This window comes from Phytophthora parasitica (assembly GCF_000247585.1).
Source record: "Phytophthora parasitica INRA-310 unplaced genomic scaffold supercont2.45, whole genome shotgun sequence".
Classification (NCBI taxonomy): domain Eukaryota; phylum Oomycota; class Peronosporomycetes; order Peronosporales; family Peronosporaceae; genus Phytophthora; species Phytophthora nicotianae.
This window is the reverse complement of record NW_008649031.1, coordinates 440,722-454,743: the sequence shown is the minus strand read 5'-3', so window position 1 is coordinate 454,743 and position 14,022 is coordinate 440,722. Positions and strand designations below refer to the sequence as shown.

The 14,022-nt window shown below is 45.2% G+C and overlaps 8 protein-coding genes across 8 annotated transcripts; 3 read left to right on the top strand and 5 right to left on the bottom strand.

Moving 5' to 3' along the window:
• Positions 1 to 360, bottom strand: PPTG_14942 (hypothetical protein; the record flags this gene model as incomplete). The annotated part of the gene is made up of 1 exon (XM_008912293.1): positions 1 to 360. The coding sequence occupies one exon, from the start codon at positions 358 to 360 to the stop codon at positions 1 to 3; it is 360 nt and encodes a 119-aa protein (XP_008910541.1).
• Positions 361 to 644: 284 nt separating this feature from the next.
• Positions 645 to 1,250, bottom strand: PPTG_14941 (hypothetical protein; the record flags this gene model as incomplete). The annotated part of the gene is made up of 1 exon (XM_008912292.1): positions 645 to 1,250. The coding sequence occupies one exon, from the start codon at positions 1,248 to 1,250 to the stop codon at positions 645 to 647; it is 606 nt and encodes a 201-aa protein (XP_008910540.1).
• A 1,948-nt stretch (positions 1,251 to 3,198) lies between these two features.
• PPTG_23655 (hypothetical protein) lies at positions 3,199 to 4,422 on the top strand (the record flags this gene model as incomplete). The annotated part of the gene is made up of 3 exons (XM_008912291.1): positions 3,199 to 3,255; positions 3,441 to 3,488; positions 3,970 to 4,422. The coding sequence occupies 3 exons, from the start codon at positions 3,199 to 3,201 to the stop codon at positions 4,420 to 4,422; spliced, it is 558 nt and encodes a 185-aa protein (XP_008910539.1).
• Positions 4,423 to 5,050: 628 nt separating this feature from the next.
• On the top strand, positions 5,051 to 6,108 carry PPTG_23654 (hypothetical protein; the record flags this gene model as incomplete). The annotated part of the gene is made up of 2 exons (XM_008912290.1): positions 5,051 to 5,557; positions 5,605 to 6,108. The coding sequence occupies 2 exons, from the start codon at positions 5,051 to 5,053 to the stop codon at positions 6,106 to 6,108; spliced, it is 1,011 nt and encodes a 336-aa protein (XP_008910538.1).
• Positions 6,109 to 6,270: 162 nt separating this feature from the next.
• Positions 6,271 to 6,684, bottom strand: PPTG_14938 (hypothetical protein; the record flags this gene model as incomplete). Its single annotated transcript, XM_008912289.1, has 1 exon — positions 6,271 to 6,684. One exon carries the CDS (start codon positions 6,682 to 6,684, stop codon positions 6,271 to 6,273), a length of 414 nt encoding a protein of 137 aa, XP_008910537.1.
• Positions 6,685 to 7,027: 343 nt separating this feature from the next.
• On the bottom strand, positions 7,028 to 7,855 carry PPTG_23653 (hypothetical protein; the record flags this gene model as incomplete). Its single annotated transcript, XM_008912288.1, has 2 exons — positions 7,028 to 7,525; positions 7,847 to 7,855. The coding sequence occupies 2 exons, from the start codon at positions 7,853 to 7,855 to the stop codon at positions 7,028 to 7,030; spliced, it is 507 nt and encodes a 168-aa protein (XP_008910536.1).
• Positions 7,856 to 11,075: 3,220 nt separating this feature from the next.
• PPTG_14937 (hypothetical protein) lies at positions 11,076 to 12,348 on the bottom strand. Its single transcript, XM_008912287.1, has one exon. It carries the CDS (start codon positions 11,958 to 11,960, stop codon positions 11,142 to 11,144), a length of 819 nt encoding a protein of 272 aa, XP_008910535.1. The 5' UTR covers positions 11,961 to 12,348; the 3' UTR covers positions 11,076 to 11,141.
• A 655-nt stretch (positions 12,349 to 13,003) lies between these two features.
• Positions 13,004 to 13,680, top strand: PPTG_14936 (hypothetical protein). Its single transcript, XM_008912286.1, has 2 exons — positions 13,004 to 13,292; positions 13,355 to 13,680. Exons 1-2 carry the CDS (start codon positions 13,090 to 13,092, stop codon positions 13,665 to 13,667), a joined length of 516 nt encoding a protein of 171 aa, XP_008910534.1. The 5' UTR covers positions 13,004 to 13,089; the 3' UTR covers positions 13,668 to 13,680.
• The last annotated feature ends 342 nt before the right edge of the window (positions 13,681 to 14,022 follow it).

Here is a 14,022-nt window from a genome sequence, read left to right as displayed (position 1 = left end):
TTAGCTGACATAACTAAACGCGGGAATAGATTGAGTGACCTGCCTAGCCACAGACCGCGCCATCTCAATGTCGGGACCTAGCATACTGGCGATATCATAGTATCGTTCGATGCTCTCACGAATCCCGCCACTGTCACTAGCCTCTGCGATAGAGGGCAAAACATTTATCAGCTTCAGTCGCTTCACGGGATCTTGGAAGCATGGGAGCTTAATCTCCGTACCAGCAGGCAATGATTGCGCCAGGAGTGTCCTGATCACTTGGAAAGCTTCGCCTGGTTTCTTAATGATCGCTTTGAGGATCGTGCCCTCGGAGACCCAGAAGAACTGCCAATTGTCGGTTAAGTCAGTAAGTAGTGCCATCACTGGGTCTTTGACGAGCAGATCTAAAGCGATCAGCTGTGACAGCGCCTGGTAGACGGAGCCTCGTTTAACCTCCCTCTTCACTTCAATCACCAGTTGCGAGGTGCTACAACAACGCTCTGTCGGAGCCTCTTCACGCCAGGCAAGAACTCCACTTCGGACGGGTGCCCATCGATGAGATCACTGAGTATGAGAAGATCAGTGCGTCCAACGAGCTCAATGTCGCGACCAGGAATAGAAACGCTGAGGATGTCTTGACCTTTTTCCACGCCGACCACGCAAAGCTACTTTTCTTCTAGTACAGCGCCAATGTTGCGTTCCACGTACTCGCGATATCGTTCTCGCTGCTGCTCCTCGGTGAGCACGATCTCTTTGCTGCATTCAATGATAACGCTCTCCCACTTGTATGGATCAACCGAAGACCCCTCTCCAGCAGCAAATGGAACTGTGCGCACACGTTCCACCTGAACGTCCAAGTCGTTCAGAAGCTGCCTGCCTTGGGTCGAGCCTACCCTCGAAAGGACATATCGTTTACGTTTCTTCCCCACCGTCACAGCGTGAATTTCTTTGATCATTGTATCCGGGGAATCCTCATTAGCTGAAACAACAGCACCCTCCCGAACCACCACCAGCACGTGAACTTGGCCTTCCCCCAGTTGAAAGCTCTCTCCAAAGTACTTGGCGTTCTTCAGCCACAGCGACGGCATCATCTTCTCAAAGCCTCGCGGGTGCCCATGCTCATCGAGCACCACAGATTCCGCGCCAGCCTCAGTCAGCCGCGCGCCGTCCTTCTTCGCCAGGTAGACTTGCAGCTTGTCGGCTTCACACTTGATCGTGTCAGGCTTCTTCACCTTGATCGCATCCTTTACGTCATCCACCGAGTCACTCATGTCCACTCGCACCGAGAACACGCTCCCCGCCACACCAACGATCGCACAGAAGAGCTTTACCTCGAGCTGGCAGATTCTTGAATGAGAAAGGAATTTCTAACCGTACTTAAGCGGGACCATATACCTATTTCGTCCAATGAAAAAAATGTTTCAAACAAGGGATACATTAAGCGGCATCATCTCTTGGATCGTCATACATCAGTGCCTTGCATAGCTCCATCCGCTTCAATAAAAATCGCCAGAGAGGATCAGCTTCAAAAGTTGAACGGTGCGCCACAATCATCAAATAATCACTAACGCGACTGAGCATTGTAAGAATATGATTGGGAGTGTTCAAGAAACCAACTTTGTCAGTTCGAACCATGCTGATCAAGCTGATAGCAGTCTCTTTTCCTTGACAAGAGTCAGTAGTGAGGCATCTAACTTCCAATTCATTGGCTATGCAACACTTGACGTGTAACTCCTCGTTCCATTCATAACAAGAACGCCTTAAAAGGTCGATCAGCAGCTTCAATTGCGCTTGATATGGAGTGATGACGAACACCGACCAATTTGGTTCAGTATTGTTCCACTTCTGTTTCTTGTGTCTTGCAATACTTTGGAGCTTCTCGATAATCCACTGCGCCTCAGCATAATTCGTTTCACCATCTTCTCTTCCATTTATGAGATTTGCCAGTAGAGCCCGCTGACTTCCAATAGCGCAATCTCGTAAACCCTGCATACCGTTTAGCAATCCAGGCTCGCGGAACTTCTTTCCAGTAGTGATTTTAAATGGATTGAAGGCTTGAAGAATATCTATAATCTTTTGGTGACATCTATGCTGAATATTTAATCAAATGTGAAGACTCTTAGCAATCTTTGTTGGGCCAAGATGCTGTAACGAAAAGATTTGTTTGATCATTTTTGTCGTCCAGGTCAATCTCGTTTGCTGGTTGTGTTTTTTTTTGCGCCAATTTCTGACTTGGGCTTGGGACGCGGCCATGGATCTCGGTTCTCTCTTAGCACTTTTCATTCGGCGGCAGTACTCTTCAAACAGCGCGTCAACGTTTCTTTCCTTCATGTTCTCACATAACTCCACTAGAATCGCGCTTTCTTCCGCTTCCCAATGTAATCTTGTTTTCATCGCGTCGTTGGTTTGGAGAAATTCAAGTAATCGATTGTCCAAAGTCGAGATTCTGTCCAAAGTCGTTACCGGTATAGCTGTGTGGTATCGGGTTTACCGTATGATAGATATTTGTTTGAGATCGTGATGCAAACGCAAAACTCAGAAGTGAATCGAGTTATGAATGAGTCTCCTTCGCAAGCTTCAGTATCTATGTCATCACCACGGAACAAGCATTCGAAAAGCAAAAAGTTTCGATCAACAAAAAAAAATATCACAGAAAACAAGCTCGGTGACGGAAAGAACGCTTTTTCAAGTACGAGTCCACGGAAAAAATGTATAACCATGAAAAGCTGGAATGCTTGCCAACCAAGTTAACTATTTCTAGCTAACTCTATCGTGAGCTCGCTGTAACTCGAGTTTAAAAAAAAGACAACGATTCTTATCTGTGGATGGCATGCACTGTCAGTGGTTATCGACTCGGTCCTTGGGCGCGTGCTTAAAGCTTGAGTCTCCATGGTGGGAGATAGTGAAATAAGCATTTGTTTTGGTGGTTAAAGCTCTTCTTTACGATTCTTTTGGAGCCATTGAACTACTTCGAGGTGGTTATGACGAGTGGCGCTGTTCATGACTCCGGTTGTGCACCCCTCAGTACGGTTAGCGTGTAACCATTGAACAATGTGAAGATATCCATTGGAAGCAGTCCGATCCATTGCATGCGCAGTACACCCTTCGGCGCGGTGTTCATGTAACCATTGGACTATGTGAAGATATCCATTGGAAGCAGCCCGATTCATCGCATGCGCATTACACCCTTCGGTGCGGTGTTCGTGCAACCACTGAACTATGAGGAGAGGTCCGTTCCACGCAGCGAAATCCATAGCACCAGTCGTGCACCCTTCGGTGCGGTGTTCGTGCAACCATTGTAATATATGGAGGAACCCGTGCCTGGCTGCGTAATCCATCGCCCAGTAAGTACAGCCTTCGGTGCGGTTCTCGTGTAGCCATTTGATGATCTCAGAATGTCCGTATCGGGCAGCCTTGTTCATGGCTTCGGTTGTGCACCCTTCGCTGCGATGCTCGTGTAGCCACTTGACGATGTCAAGGTGTCCAAACCTGGCAGCGTCATCCATGGCGTGAGTGGTGCACCCACCAGAACAATTCTTGTGCAAATATCGAAGTACTTTGAGGTGTCCGTGTTTCGCAGCATTGTCCATAAGCTTTGTCGTACAGCTCTCAGAACAACCGATGTGCAGCTCTTGAACCGCTTCGAGATGCCCGTTGATGACAGTTTTCAGCATGGATTGGCTCGTCTCGATCATGGTTGGTATAAATTCAGTTTTAGGAAATCAATTTTAATATGAACAGATTTTGGCGCCAAAAAAATCGAACAACTCTGGTCGGCGGCTTTTTTTGGCGCGAAAAAGTGGCACGGAATGAATGTAGTCATTGAAGTTAACGAGATATACGCTTGAACTCATCTCATTTAACAATTTGCAAGAAACAACAACAACGCACCTCCGTCTTCAACACGATGTCTTCAACAACACCTAAGATTGCTACTCTTTACGCGTGCAAAGATGACGAGATCCCCTGGAAGTGTTGTGGCGAGTTCAGCCCACCGGTTCATCGCTGAAAGCCCGAACCAAACCTTCATTCAAGAACGAGGGCGAGTTTAAGAAAGCGGTGGAGTTGCATCTCGACTGGTACAACCGTGACCCGACGCCGTTCGTCTCGTTGTTCGACAGCGAAAAACATGTCTGGAACTGGGCTAAGTACCACTTGGGACGTCACAACAACGACATTGTCCTCTTGAAAATTAAGGCGTCGGAACTGGGTTCGCTCTTTCGAGTGTGGTACTTGGTACAATGCAAACTGGTTCAAACATCGATACGCAAGGAATGGTACGATGAAGGGTTCTTGGTGCTACGTAAGATCCCCCGCCAAAGTATTATACAAACGATCCACATATCACAAATTGAAAATTATTCAAGCGAGGGCAGTGACATAACAAGTATTGACTCCGATTCCGACTCCGACTCCGATGTTAGCGATACCGTCGATGGTTGAAACAAATGTGATATTACTGAGAACACTGAAGCATCCTTTTTGATCTCTGTGAATATATGGACTACTTACGCCCCCCGTTAGCATCATGTAATTGGCTATGCGTTCTTGTAACGCATGTACTGCGGTACTTTTTTCTGTCTACGCTTCTTGCGCTACAGACCTCACCGAAATGCTCTCAGCCGTCGCGGTCCGTGGTTTTCCTTTCAGCACACTCCTTAGCAGTTCCAGCATGTACCTCGCTGTGTCGACACCTCGGCTTCGACAGTGGGTTGCATAACAGTACAAGACGCTTTTATTACAATAAGCGGCTTGAACTCATGGTCTCGAATCAGCCTTTCAAGCATCTCTGAGCATTTCGAGTATTACAAACCAGCGTCAACCTTGCCGATCCTGTTTACCAAAAAATTCAAGATCAGTATTTTGTTCACGGGGTAGCTTTGTGAGTTTTTGTATAAGGTGATACTCTCGCTATAAAAACGTAATATCACAATTGTCTTCATGAAGAGAACAAAGTGGTGTTCTATTTTTGTCTAATTTCATTTCAAAACCCTCAAATTTCGGAAATGGTGGACAGGAGAGAACACTATTCCTCCCTTGTTCGTTACCGTCCACTTTGCAAACTGTCGTAATGGCACCCGTACGTTTCGGCGATCTAAAGGAGTATGTGGTCCAGTCGTGCGACCAGCAACGTGGCTTGGCTGCTCACATGCGCCAGGCGGATGACAACTTGGGGCGGACGTTGTTTAAACGTAACGATCGCCAGTTCCTCAACAAGGTCATTCATGATGCTTCCATGGATCACCGACCAGAATATGACAAGCGACTCAAGCAACTCGCGAAGCTTATTGGGGTAATCGACGCCGACGCGACCCACCACGACGTGGGTACTGACCACAGGTTCAAGCGTCACGAACAAGAGAATCGGAAGCTTAAGCGTCAGCTAGAATTTGCGCTGACTGAACTCAAGAATTACCAAGACAACTTCACAAAGCTTAAGAGAGCGCTGGAGGATGTAGACTCTGAATTCGATTGTAGAGACTCTCAGCGCAAGATACTCCAAAACAACTCCACAAAGTTTCAGCGAGCACTGGAAGAAGTACGCTTTGAATTCGAGTGTAAAGACTTTCAGCGCAAGGTACGTCAAGTCCTTCAAGGCAACTCCATAAAGTTCGCATCAGCAAGGAGAAGGTGACCCGTGAATGGATAGCAGCTCAAGCCCGTGAACTTTTTCACAGCAGCAGGACGGAAGAGGAAGCTGAGGAGCACCCGATTCGCTTCACGGCATCCGATCCGTGGGTGTCTTCGTTCATGCAGCGCAATGGTTTCAGCCTCCGTCGTCGCACCAATCTCACTACACTAACCGACGAGGAGTTGGTGCGCCGCGCTGTGTCTTTCATGGGCTTCTTGGAGACGCACAAGGGTGAGATGAATCGCGATCGCACCGTGTTAATGGACGAAAAGGCTATCTACTTCGAGGACCCACGAGATCGCACTGTAGACGTTGTTGGACGCCGCCATGTGGTCATCCACTCCACGGGCTTCGCTTCAATGCGGATTACGGCTGCGTTTGCAGTGACTGCGTCCGGAAAGAAGCTGCCTCCGTGCCTGATCTGGAAGCGAAAGACGCGTGGCCCGATTGAGCGTCTTGGAGGGTGCTACGTTTCGGACGGTGTTATACAACAATAGAACGCCGAGTACTATTCGGTATTATACGTTAACTTGATAGTTGCTTATCATGAAATCAATGATATACTAATAAGCGTATATGCATATGGCCTCCTGTAGCGGCGAAATTTTTTGAAAGAAAGCTAAAAAAAATGAAGCAGCTAGAAGCTATGGAAGACAGCTCTAAGAGCGGTGCAGCCGGGCGCGCACGTTTTCGTCGCCGCGGCAGTTCTCGTCAGTGCGCGTGATCATCGCGCAACCGTAGATGTCGTCTTCATTGAACTTCTGCAGCAGCAGCACTTGATCATAAGCGGCGGCAGCCTTAAAGCCTTCGTCATGGAAGCCCTCAAGAAGCAGCTCAACAACAAAGGTTTCTTCGAGCTCCAAAGCATCACAAATGGTTATCGGCTTTCCGAAGTACATCCAGCATTCGCGGCATACGATCACTTCGCCGATCTTCTCTTTGAAAAGACGAGCGACTTCGCGTGCTTGATCAAGGCTTTCGACATCCCAAAAGAGCACAGCAACGTTATCAGGCATTGGCAACATAGCCCAATCGATATCCGCTGCGCGCGAACGCGATGCGTTGAGCCACATCTTTGATGCCAGCCAGGGCATCATTGAAGCTGGAGATCTTGCTGGAGCTGGTAGACATGTTCGAGTATATTTTTGACTGGCAGAAATCAATTTTGAGCAGCGGACAACACCGAGTATATTTTTGACTGGCAGAAATCAATTTTGAGCAGTGATCAACATCGAGTATATTCTTGACTGTCGGAATTCATTTCTTTCGAATAAAAAAATCAGCAGCGATCGGATACATTGCTATATTTTCGGGAGCAGCGGTTTGAAGGCCACTAACTGTTAATGGAATTCTACATAAAGATGGAGAATACTAACTAGTTTTTTGTACTATGTGATAGTTGATTATTATGATAATTTACTTGCGCACCCGCTGGCGTTTTTTTTTTACCTTGCTCGCGAACGTTCTCCCGTTTTCCTTCCACGCGCTCTTGGTGTGCTTGATTACGCTTTTGGATAGCTTATCGGCAACTTCAGGACTGGCGACGGTCTTGGTTTCGGAGATGCTCATGATATTATTCACTGACCGAAGAATACGTGGCTCGATCGCGTCCACCACTTGTCTTCGAATATGTCTCGGAGAATCTTTCACAAAATCAATCATGGCAGTATTGTGTCTCGTTGTAAGACGAGCCCTGCATCCGTAGGCGAGAGTTGTGCTTTCTTCCAACGCGTCCCTCGTCCGCTTTAAAACTGGAGTTGACTTGGTGAGCACGTCAGTCGACAGCTTGAGAGCAAACTTCGAGAAGTCTGTGAAGCGGTAACTAGCTTCCTTCAGTTGTCGCTCGTGGCGGTCGTTAGTTTCTTTTCGCTGCCATTCGTGGCGATCATTCGCATCGGCTAGAGCTTCCTTAAGCTATCGTTCGTGACGGTCGTTGACTTCCATTAGTTGCCGTTCATGACGGACGTTAGCTTCCTTGAGGAGCGTTCTTGTCTCCTCTAGCCCCTTCTGAAGAACAGCTACGACATCCATGGCGAGTTTCAGTTTTGCGTTTTGTTTGGCGCGAAACAAATACCGTCAAATCTCGTTTAGGTACGATATCCATGCGAACAAAAACAATACTTATTGTATATGTTATCTTTCGCGAGTAAGTCGGAACGCACGAATGTTTTTTGAAATGATACCACCGGTTATCAAAGAACATATTGCTGTATGTACAATTAGGATGATGCTTACCACATCCATGGTAGATTATAATATATCCAAACTACTTCCGGTTGATGATTTCTTTTGCATCAACGATCGATTGTACGATTTTGCATCCGCGGTTTTGATATGCTTTGGTCCGCTCACGTTGCTAGCCTTTTATTGGTAACTTGAAATCACATATATCGATGATGAGTCTTCGAATAGACTGGTCGGATCAAATCCTGAATACTCTGTTAATAATTTGCTTCATATTACTTCGTCGCGGTGTGGCTAACACCAAAGCCGGTACTAAAATAAGCATATGTTGTAAATATGACTGTACTTATGCGTTTGGTTTTATCAATGGTTTCTTCACTAGATCCTCCATATAGAATAACCTTTTTAGATGCTTCTGGTAACTCTAAAGTGGCTGCAGTTTTGTTTTGATTACATCTATCTTCGAGCTTTTCGTATAAATGTTCTACGTGGAATCTCCTATCACTAAACACAAATACAAAGTGCCCTTTTTCCATTAGCTCAACAGTGCTATCAATGATTAATGTATTCCGATGAGGATCGTTTACAATGGATTCAACGATAGATGAATAATCAATGATACCATTATCGTGGATGCTGAATTTGCAATGAGCATAGAGAGCATAATACTCTATAAGCTTTGCTGTGGATTTAAATAAGTCCTGTTCAATATTATATCCTGGTAATGACTCAGCTTCTAAAATAGGACCAAGCCATGATTGATGAATAATATCAAGTTTGTATTCCCGTATATCTGGAGTAGCACTAAGGCCAAGTGTATAACGGGAATGGATTCGACGAAACACCTTTCGAAATTCTGTTGAACAATACATTGTTGACTTTCATCCATAATAGTTAGTCCGACTTCTTTGAGTATATCGTCAATCTGTATTTGTTGGGTTACCCACGCATACTTCGCGGTTTTGCCGATTTTAGGTAATGGCTTTTTTTTTCTTTTTGTTTAAACGATTTAAGTTCTAATATCGTATTGATAATGGATACTATTATATCACCGTCCTTCTTTTGTTTTCCATATAGCGTTCCAATTTGCGCAGTAGGAAAGTATTGAGTCAGTAGCACTACCCACTGATCAAGTAAATATGTGTTGTGTACAACTATTAGCGTCTTCAGTTTCATTCGCCCAATGATATCTTTCGCATCAAAACTTTTTCCACATCCAGCTTGTTGCTTGATAGTAAATCGACCAAATTTTACCTCCTTGAAATGCTTAACGACATGATCAACCACAATCATTTTATTTGGGTTGCTCTTATCGATGTATTCAATCCTTTCGATACGATTAGATGAAGGCAATTGAATATCTACGCTAGTAAGAGGCCTACATGCAGATTCCTTTCCCTGATTCATCAATTAAATCAGTATGTATCGAGGAAACTCAATAACTTTAAACCATTAGCTCGAATGTCATGGTAATCACGACTTCAAGTTCAAGAACGCTCTGAACCAACACGGCGTTTCTTATGGTTTCTCCACATCCAACTGCATGGATCGACAATTACGTGTTTAGCATAGTTTAAGATGTGCCGGCGATCACGTCTGTCGTGCAAGCTGCAACTTGATGTTTTACAAGTTCAAGTACGGCAAGTTCAAGACCAGGGAGAGATTCGACAATGGTAGCTTAAGCTTTCAATTCATTCTCAATTTTGCCCTCAGCAGCTCAACTGAGTCTCAACAAGCGTGTAAACGTGACATCGAATCACTTTGTACAATTTAGTTTCCTTTCGCATCTTTGTGATACGATCAATAGTACGAATGGTATATTTGCGCAGAAGTTTAATTAAGGTTTTATTGCCATATAAGTCAGCATACTCACACGCATTAAAAGCAACTCCTGTTTCAGTAAGTACTGCTTTCATTGTTCGAATTTATATTTTATACATCTATCTTAGATCACTATACTTACTAAGTCATCAGCATCCATATTCGACATTGTGGCGAACGATGCTGGCTTTATTCGAAACTGCGTATATCCCTTAATGCAGCAAGCAAATATCAACATACCAATGATACCCATTACTATGCCGATAACTATCGTTATCGTATCAGGATTATACTGGTTTGCTTTCGTTTTTTGCGAGTCCGAAGAGTTTGTTATGGACAATGCTCCCCCATTACACGTCCCTCCTGAACCGGCCAAGACACCAGAAAATATTCCAGAGAAAGATCCTGGCGCTACAGACGTAGTTGTTGTACCTGTCGCTGATGCTGCTGGTGCAAGCACAACGGGTGGGTTTACAGTAGTTCTTGTTGTGCTAGTAGTTGAGGATCTTGCTGGAAACGAATCTGTTATTTCGCTTGTTGAACCAGTCGATCCTAATGTCGACGAGCTTGTAGTTGCACCTGTTGTTGACGGAAGAGAATTTGTAGTTGCGATAGTTGATGTTGATGAACTTGTTGATACATCCTCAGCTGGTGCACTTGCTGTTGTCACGTCAGTTGGTGATTCAATTATCGATGTGTCTGCCACACTATTTGACGGTATCGTTTCAGGTACAACAGGTGCACTTAGTGTTGATGTATCAACGCTTGGTACGCTAGCTGCCACGCTTGGTACTTTTACAATAGGTACGCTAGTCTGCGTATTGATAGTGGAAGGTATTGCATTTGCCGTAACAGTAGGGATAGATACACTAGGCGAAGTTGTACTCGTCGGACAGTATTTTTGGTATGACGCAGTGGATTTGTTTGCCGGGTTGCCACACCATTTGTCCAGTAATGCTTGCACCTCTATATATTTTTTCGCATACAAGTGATCTGTCTTTGTAAATCATCTTTTTGATATCTGGAAGAGACGCGACAGTAACAGATTGTTTTCTTTTGAAAAGGAGTATTCATACCGCTAGAAATATCGTTGGATGCTTCTTTTCCAAGAATTGGGTTAATGTCGTACAATCGGTGACCTTTATCCCCATATCTAACAGAAGCAATTTTACCGCTATCAGCCCATCTTCGTAAAGTGTCACTGTGGACTTGGAGAAATCTTTTGGCGGTAGCTGAACGAACATACGTTGGTTTGTTGTCATTGTTATTTGTTGACATGATAAGATTCTACTCATATATTTCTTATAAGCAACGATCAAATTAGTATATACTAAATAGTATACAAAAAACTGCCTAATATTATCTATCTTTATGAAGAATTCTATTAACAGTTACTAGCCTCTCTGTTTTTTTTCTAAGTTGTTGCGCAACTCATTCAATTCTCGAAACACAGCGTCCACCGTTTTGAATTTATTTTTATATATAATTAAAGTTTATTATATCATGTACGTTTTGCTTTTTTGTTCTAGTCATCTAGGATGGCATGAAGACGTCCTGCGATGCGATTTACGTCATCTCGGGTCGAACCATTCTCAGGAATTCCATCGCTGAATCGTTCGATTCCATCATCTGTGCGCTTGAGAAAGCGCCATTCCACATAGTTTGTAACCACTCCGTATACGTGTTCTTCATTGTTGATTTCCGCAGCGACTTCCATACCAAGAACGCTTTGTGCGGATCCTTTCTTGAAATTCCAGTCTTTTGCTTCCACAACACATACTGTCTTTTTACCACGACTGATCAAGAAATCCACCACACCATTAGCTTTCACAAAGGATCCAGCGAGCTTCGATTGAATCGATAGGCGCACTCGCTCAGAATCCTTGCCAGCTTTTTTGAACATGTGAACAACATGCTCGAAGATAGCACTCATGAATTGGACACGCGTCGCTTCATTTGTAGTTGGATCGTTGTATGCCCATGACTTCACTTCAAGAGACTTCATCAGCTCGTCCAAAGAGTTATCGTCGATGCCATTTGCTTCCGTCATCAGTTTATGAAACGGACCTTGAGTTACTTCTCCATCGTCAATACGAAATCGTTTTGGCAGTGACTCATACTCCACTGCAGAAAATGCAGTGTTACCATCTTTCCCTTGTTTCGACGCAATTGCGTTGTTCAGTATCGTCCAGTCACGCTTGCGCTTGGCTGGAATATTTGCGATGCGCTCGGCTTCCTGAAATGCCACATCAGCTTTCTGTTGTTCTTCTTCGATCTTCCGTTGCATCTCATGAACGACACGTTGCTTTTGGATTGTTGCCAGAATAAGCTTGTTTTTTTTCATTTTCGGGCATCTTCACAAGTACATGAACCACATCTTCGCCCAAGTCATCGTGGAAAACCTTCCGCAAGCGCTTGGTAGACAGAAGGGGCTTGGCAAGTAATTCTCTTGCCAGTGTCGGGTTCTCCAGTAACGTCTCGACTTTATCTGCACCAACCCATTCATCGTTGATACGCGCAGGAAAGAGTTTAATCTTGTTAGCTTGAACATTGGCTAGATCATCTGACTGTTTAACGCAGATAGCATCCTTCAGGTCATCGATCGTATCGTCTGGCGCCATTGATACAGAGAATGCATCGGAGCCAGCGCCTATCATCCAGCAGAATAGCTTCATCTTTTACTGAGGTACATGAGGGAGAACAATGTGTACCACACATCATTTGGACCGGAATCAGATTTCTCACTCTGAGACTCATGTGTACCGCACATCGTTGGAAACAGAATTAGATTTTCTACCATCGAGACACTGATATAAATAACTGAAAATGGGACTAAGGTGAAAATAAGATATTGCAGGTATTGCCAAAGGAATAAAGTACTTTTCAAACGCACCTCCATCGATGCCACTTTCCAAACACGATGTCACGGTTGCATTATTAGGATAATTTGTGTCGAGAGAAGATAAAACGTTTGGTTTCGCTCAGCTACTCACAATTTATGTGTCGCAGCCAGCCAGCAAGCTCAATAAATTATCACAATTTCAATAGAATCAACATAAATAACGGGTTATGGGCATTATTGACAGCAAAATAAATTATTTTATCGGTCAATAAATATTGCCTTTTCAGTATATTTATTATTCGGTATCCCTGGAAACAATGTTCACGTTCAACACACTCGACGTCCCGAAGGATTCAACGACTCAGAGGAAGGATTCTCCTTCGGTTTTGAACTGTTTCCCGAGTTTCTTCCGGTGTATCCCAATGAATTCAACAGGTTCGAATGGCAGGAATTTCATCGCTCCGCTGGGAATACCTGGTTACCCTTCACCAGCTGCAGCGTGTAACCCACTGTACACCTGCGAGGGATACTCTTGGTATACGATATATACGCGTTAGTAATAGTAATAAAGTATGACGTAGTTAATAACTGCGCAAGTACTATTTTTCAGTTTTTTTGTAAGCGCGGGGGGATGCGCGCGCTTAAATTTGCTTTTGAACCCCCACGTGTCATTGATCAAACGATGGAAGCGGTCGCAACCAGAACTCGGAGCGCTCAAAAGCGGAAAGCGCGCTTAAACTGTTCCCACGCGGAAGCGGAAGTGCACACGACTGTCCCCGAGCGGAAACGAAACCGTGCGGAGGCCCCCGCACGGGCACCCAAGCGTCCACGCCGGTAATTGTGTAGCAACTACCGTTTCTTTCATGATGATTGTAACAATTTTTTTTCCTGGTTAGGGAAACTTCCGATCAAGACGCTCTCGAGCGGATCGTGGAAGCAGCCTTCAAGGTCCCCGACGACGGCAGCGCGGTAAGCTACCTGCGGAAGGTGCTGTTGCGCTCGGCGTTCGAGATAGCTCGCCGCGCGGACATCGCCGAGGCAAATTACAAGAGAGTGAAGCTGGAGATCGAGAAGAAGGACGATGAGCTGAAGAGGGTCCGTCTCCTGCTTACAGCATCCAAGAAGCATGTGAGGCGGGCTACGGAAGCCCGGGGGCGTGCGGAAGCGGCGGCACGTCTTGCTGCATTTACATATAAAATATACCAATAAATTTATGTTTTCATTATTGACGTCGGTCGAGGTTACTCGTTCTTCGACGGAGGCTCGCCTCTGATTCAATAGGTCAAACCTGCGCCCCGAGGCACGATACAGACGATCTTCCGACACACTGCATTTGATGAGATGAGGAGACTGGGACTGCCAGGAGAGACGGAGGCGCTGGTGCGGCAACAATCCCCACAGGAGACAGGTATGACCAGGTCATTCAAGGAGGACCTGCACATGACCAGCTGCGGACAGGAGACGTGCTCATTAATTTTGGTGGACAGTATGGAGCGACATTTTTGACCGTTGAAGAGTATCTGGACGCTCATGTTGGAGAGACAGTGGAGGCGCAGTTCCAGCA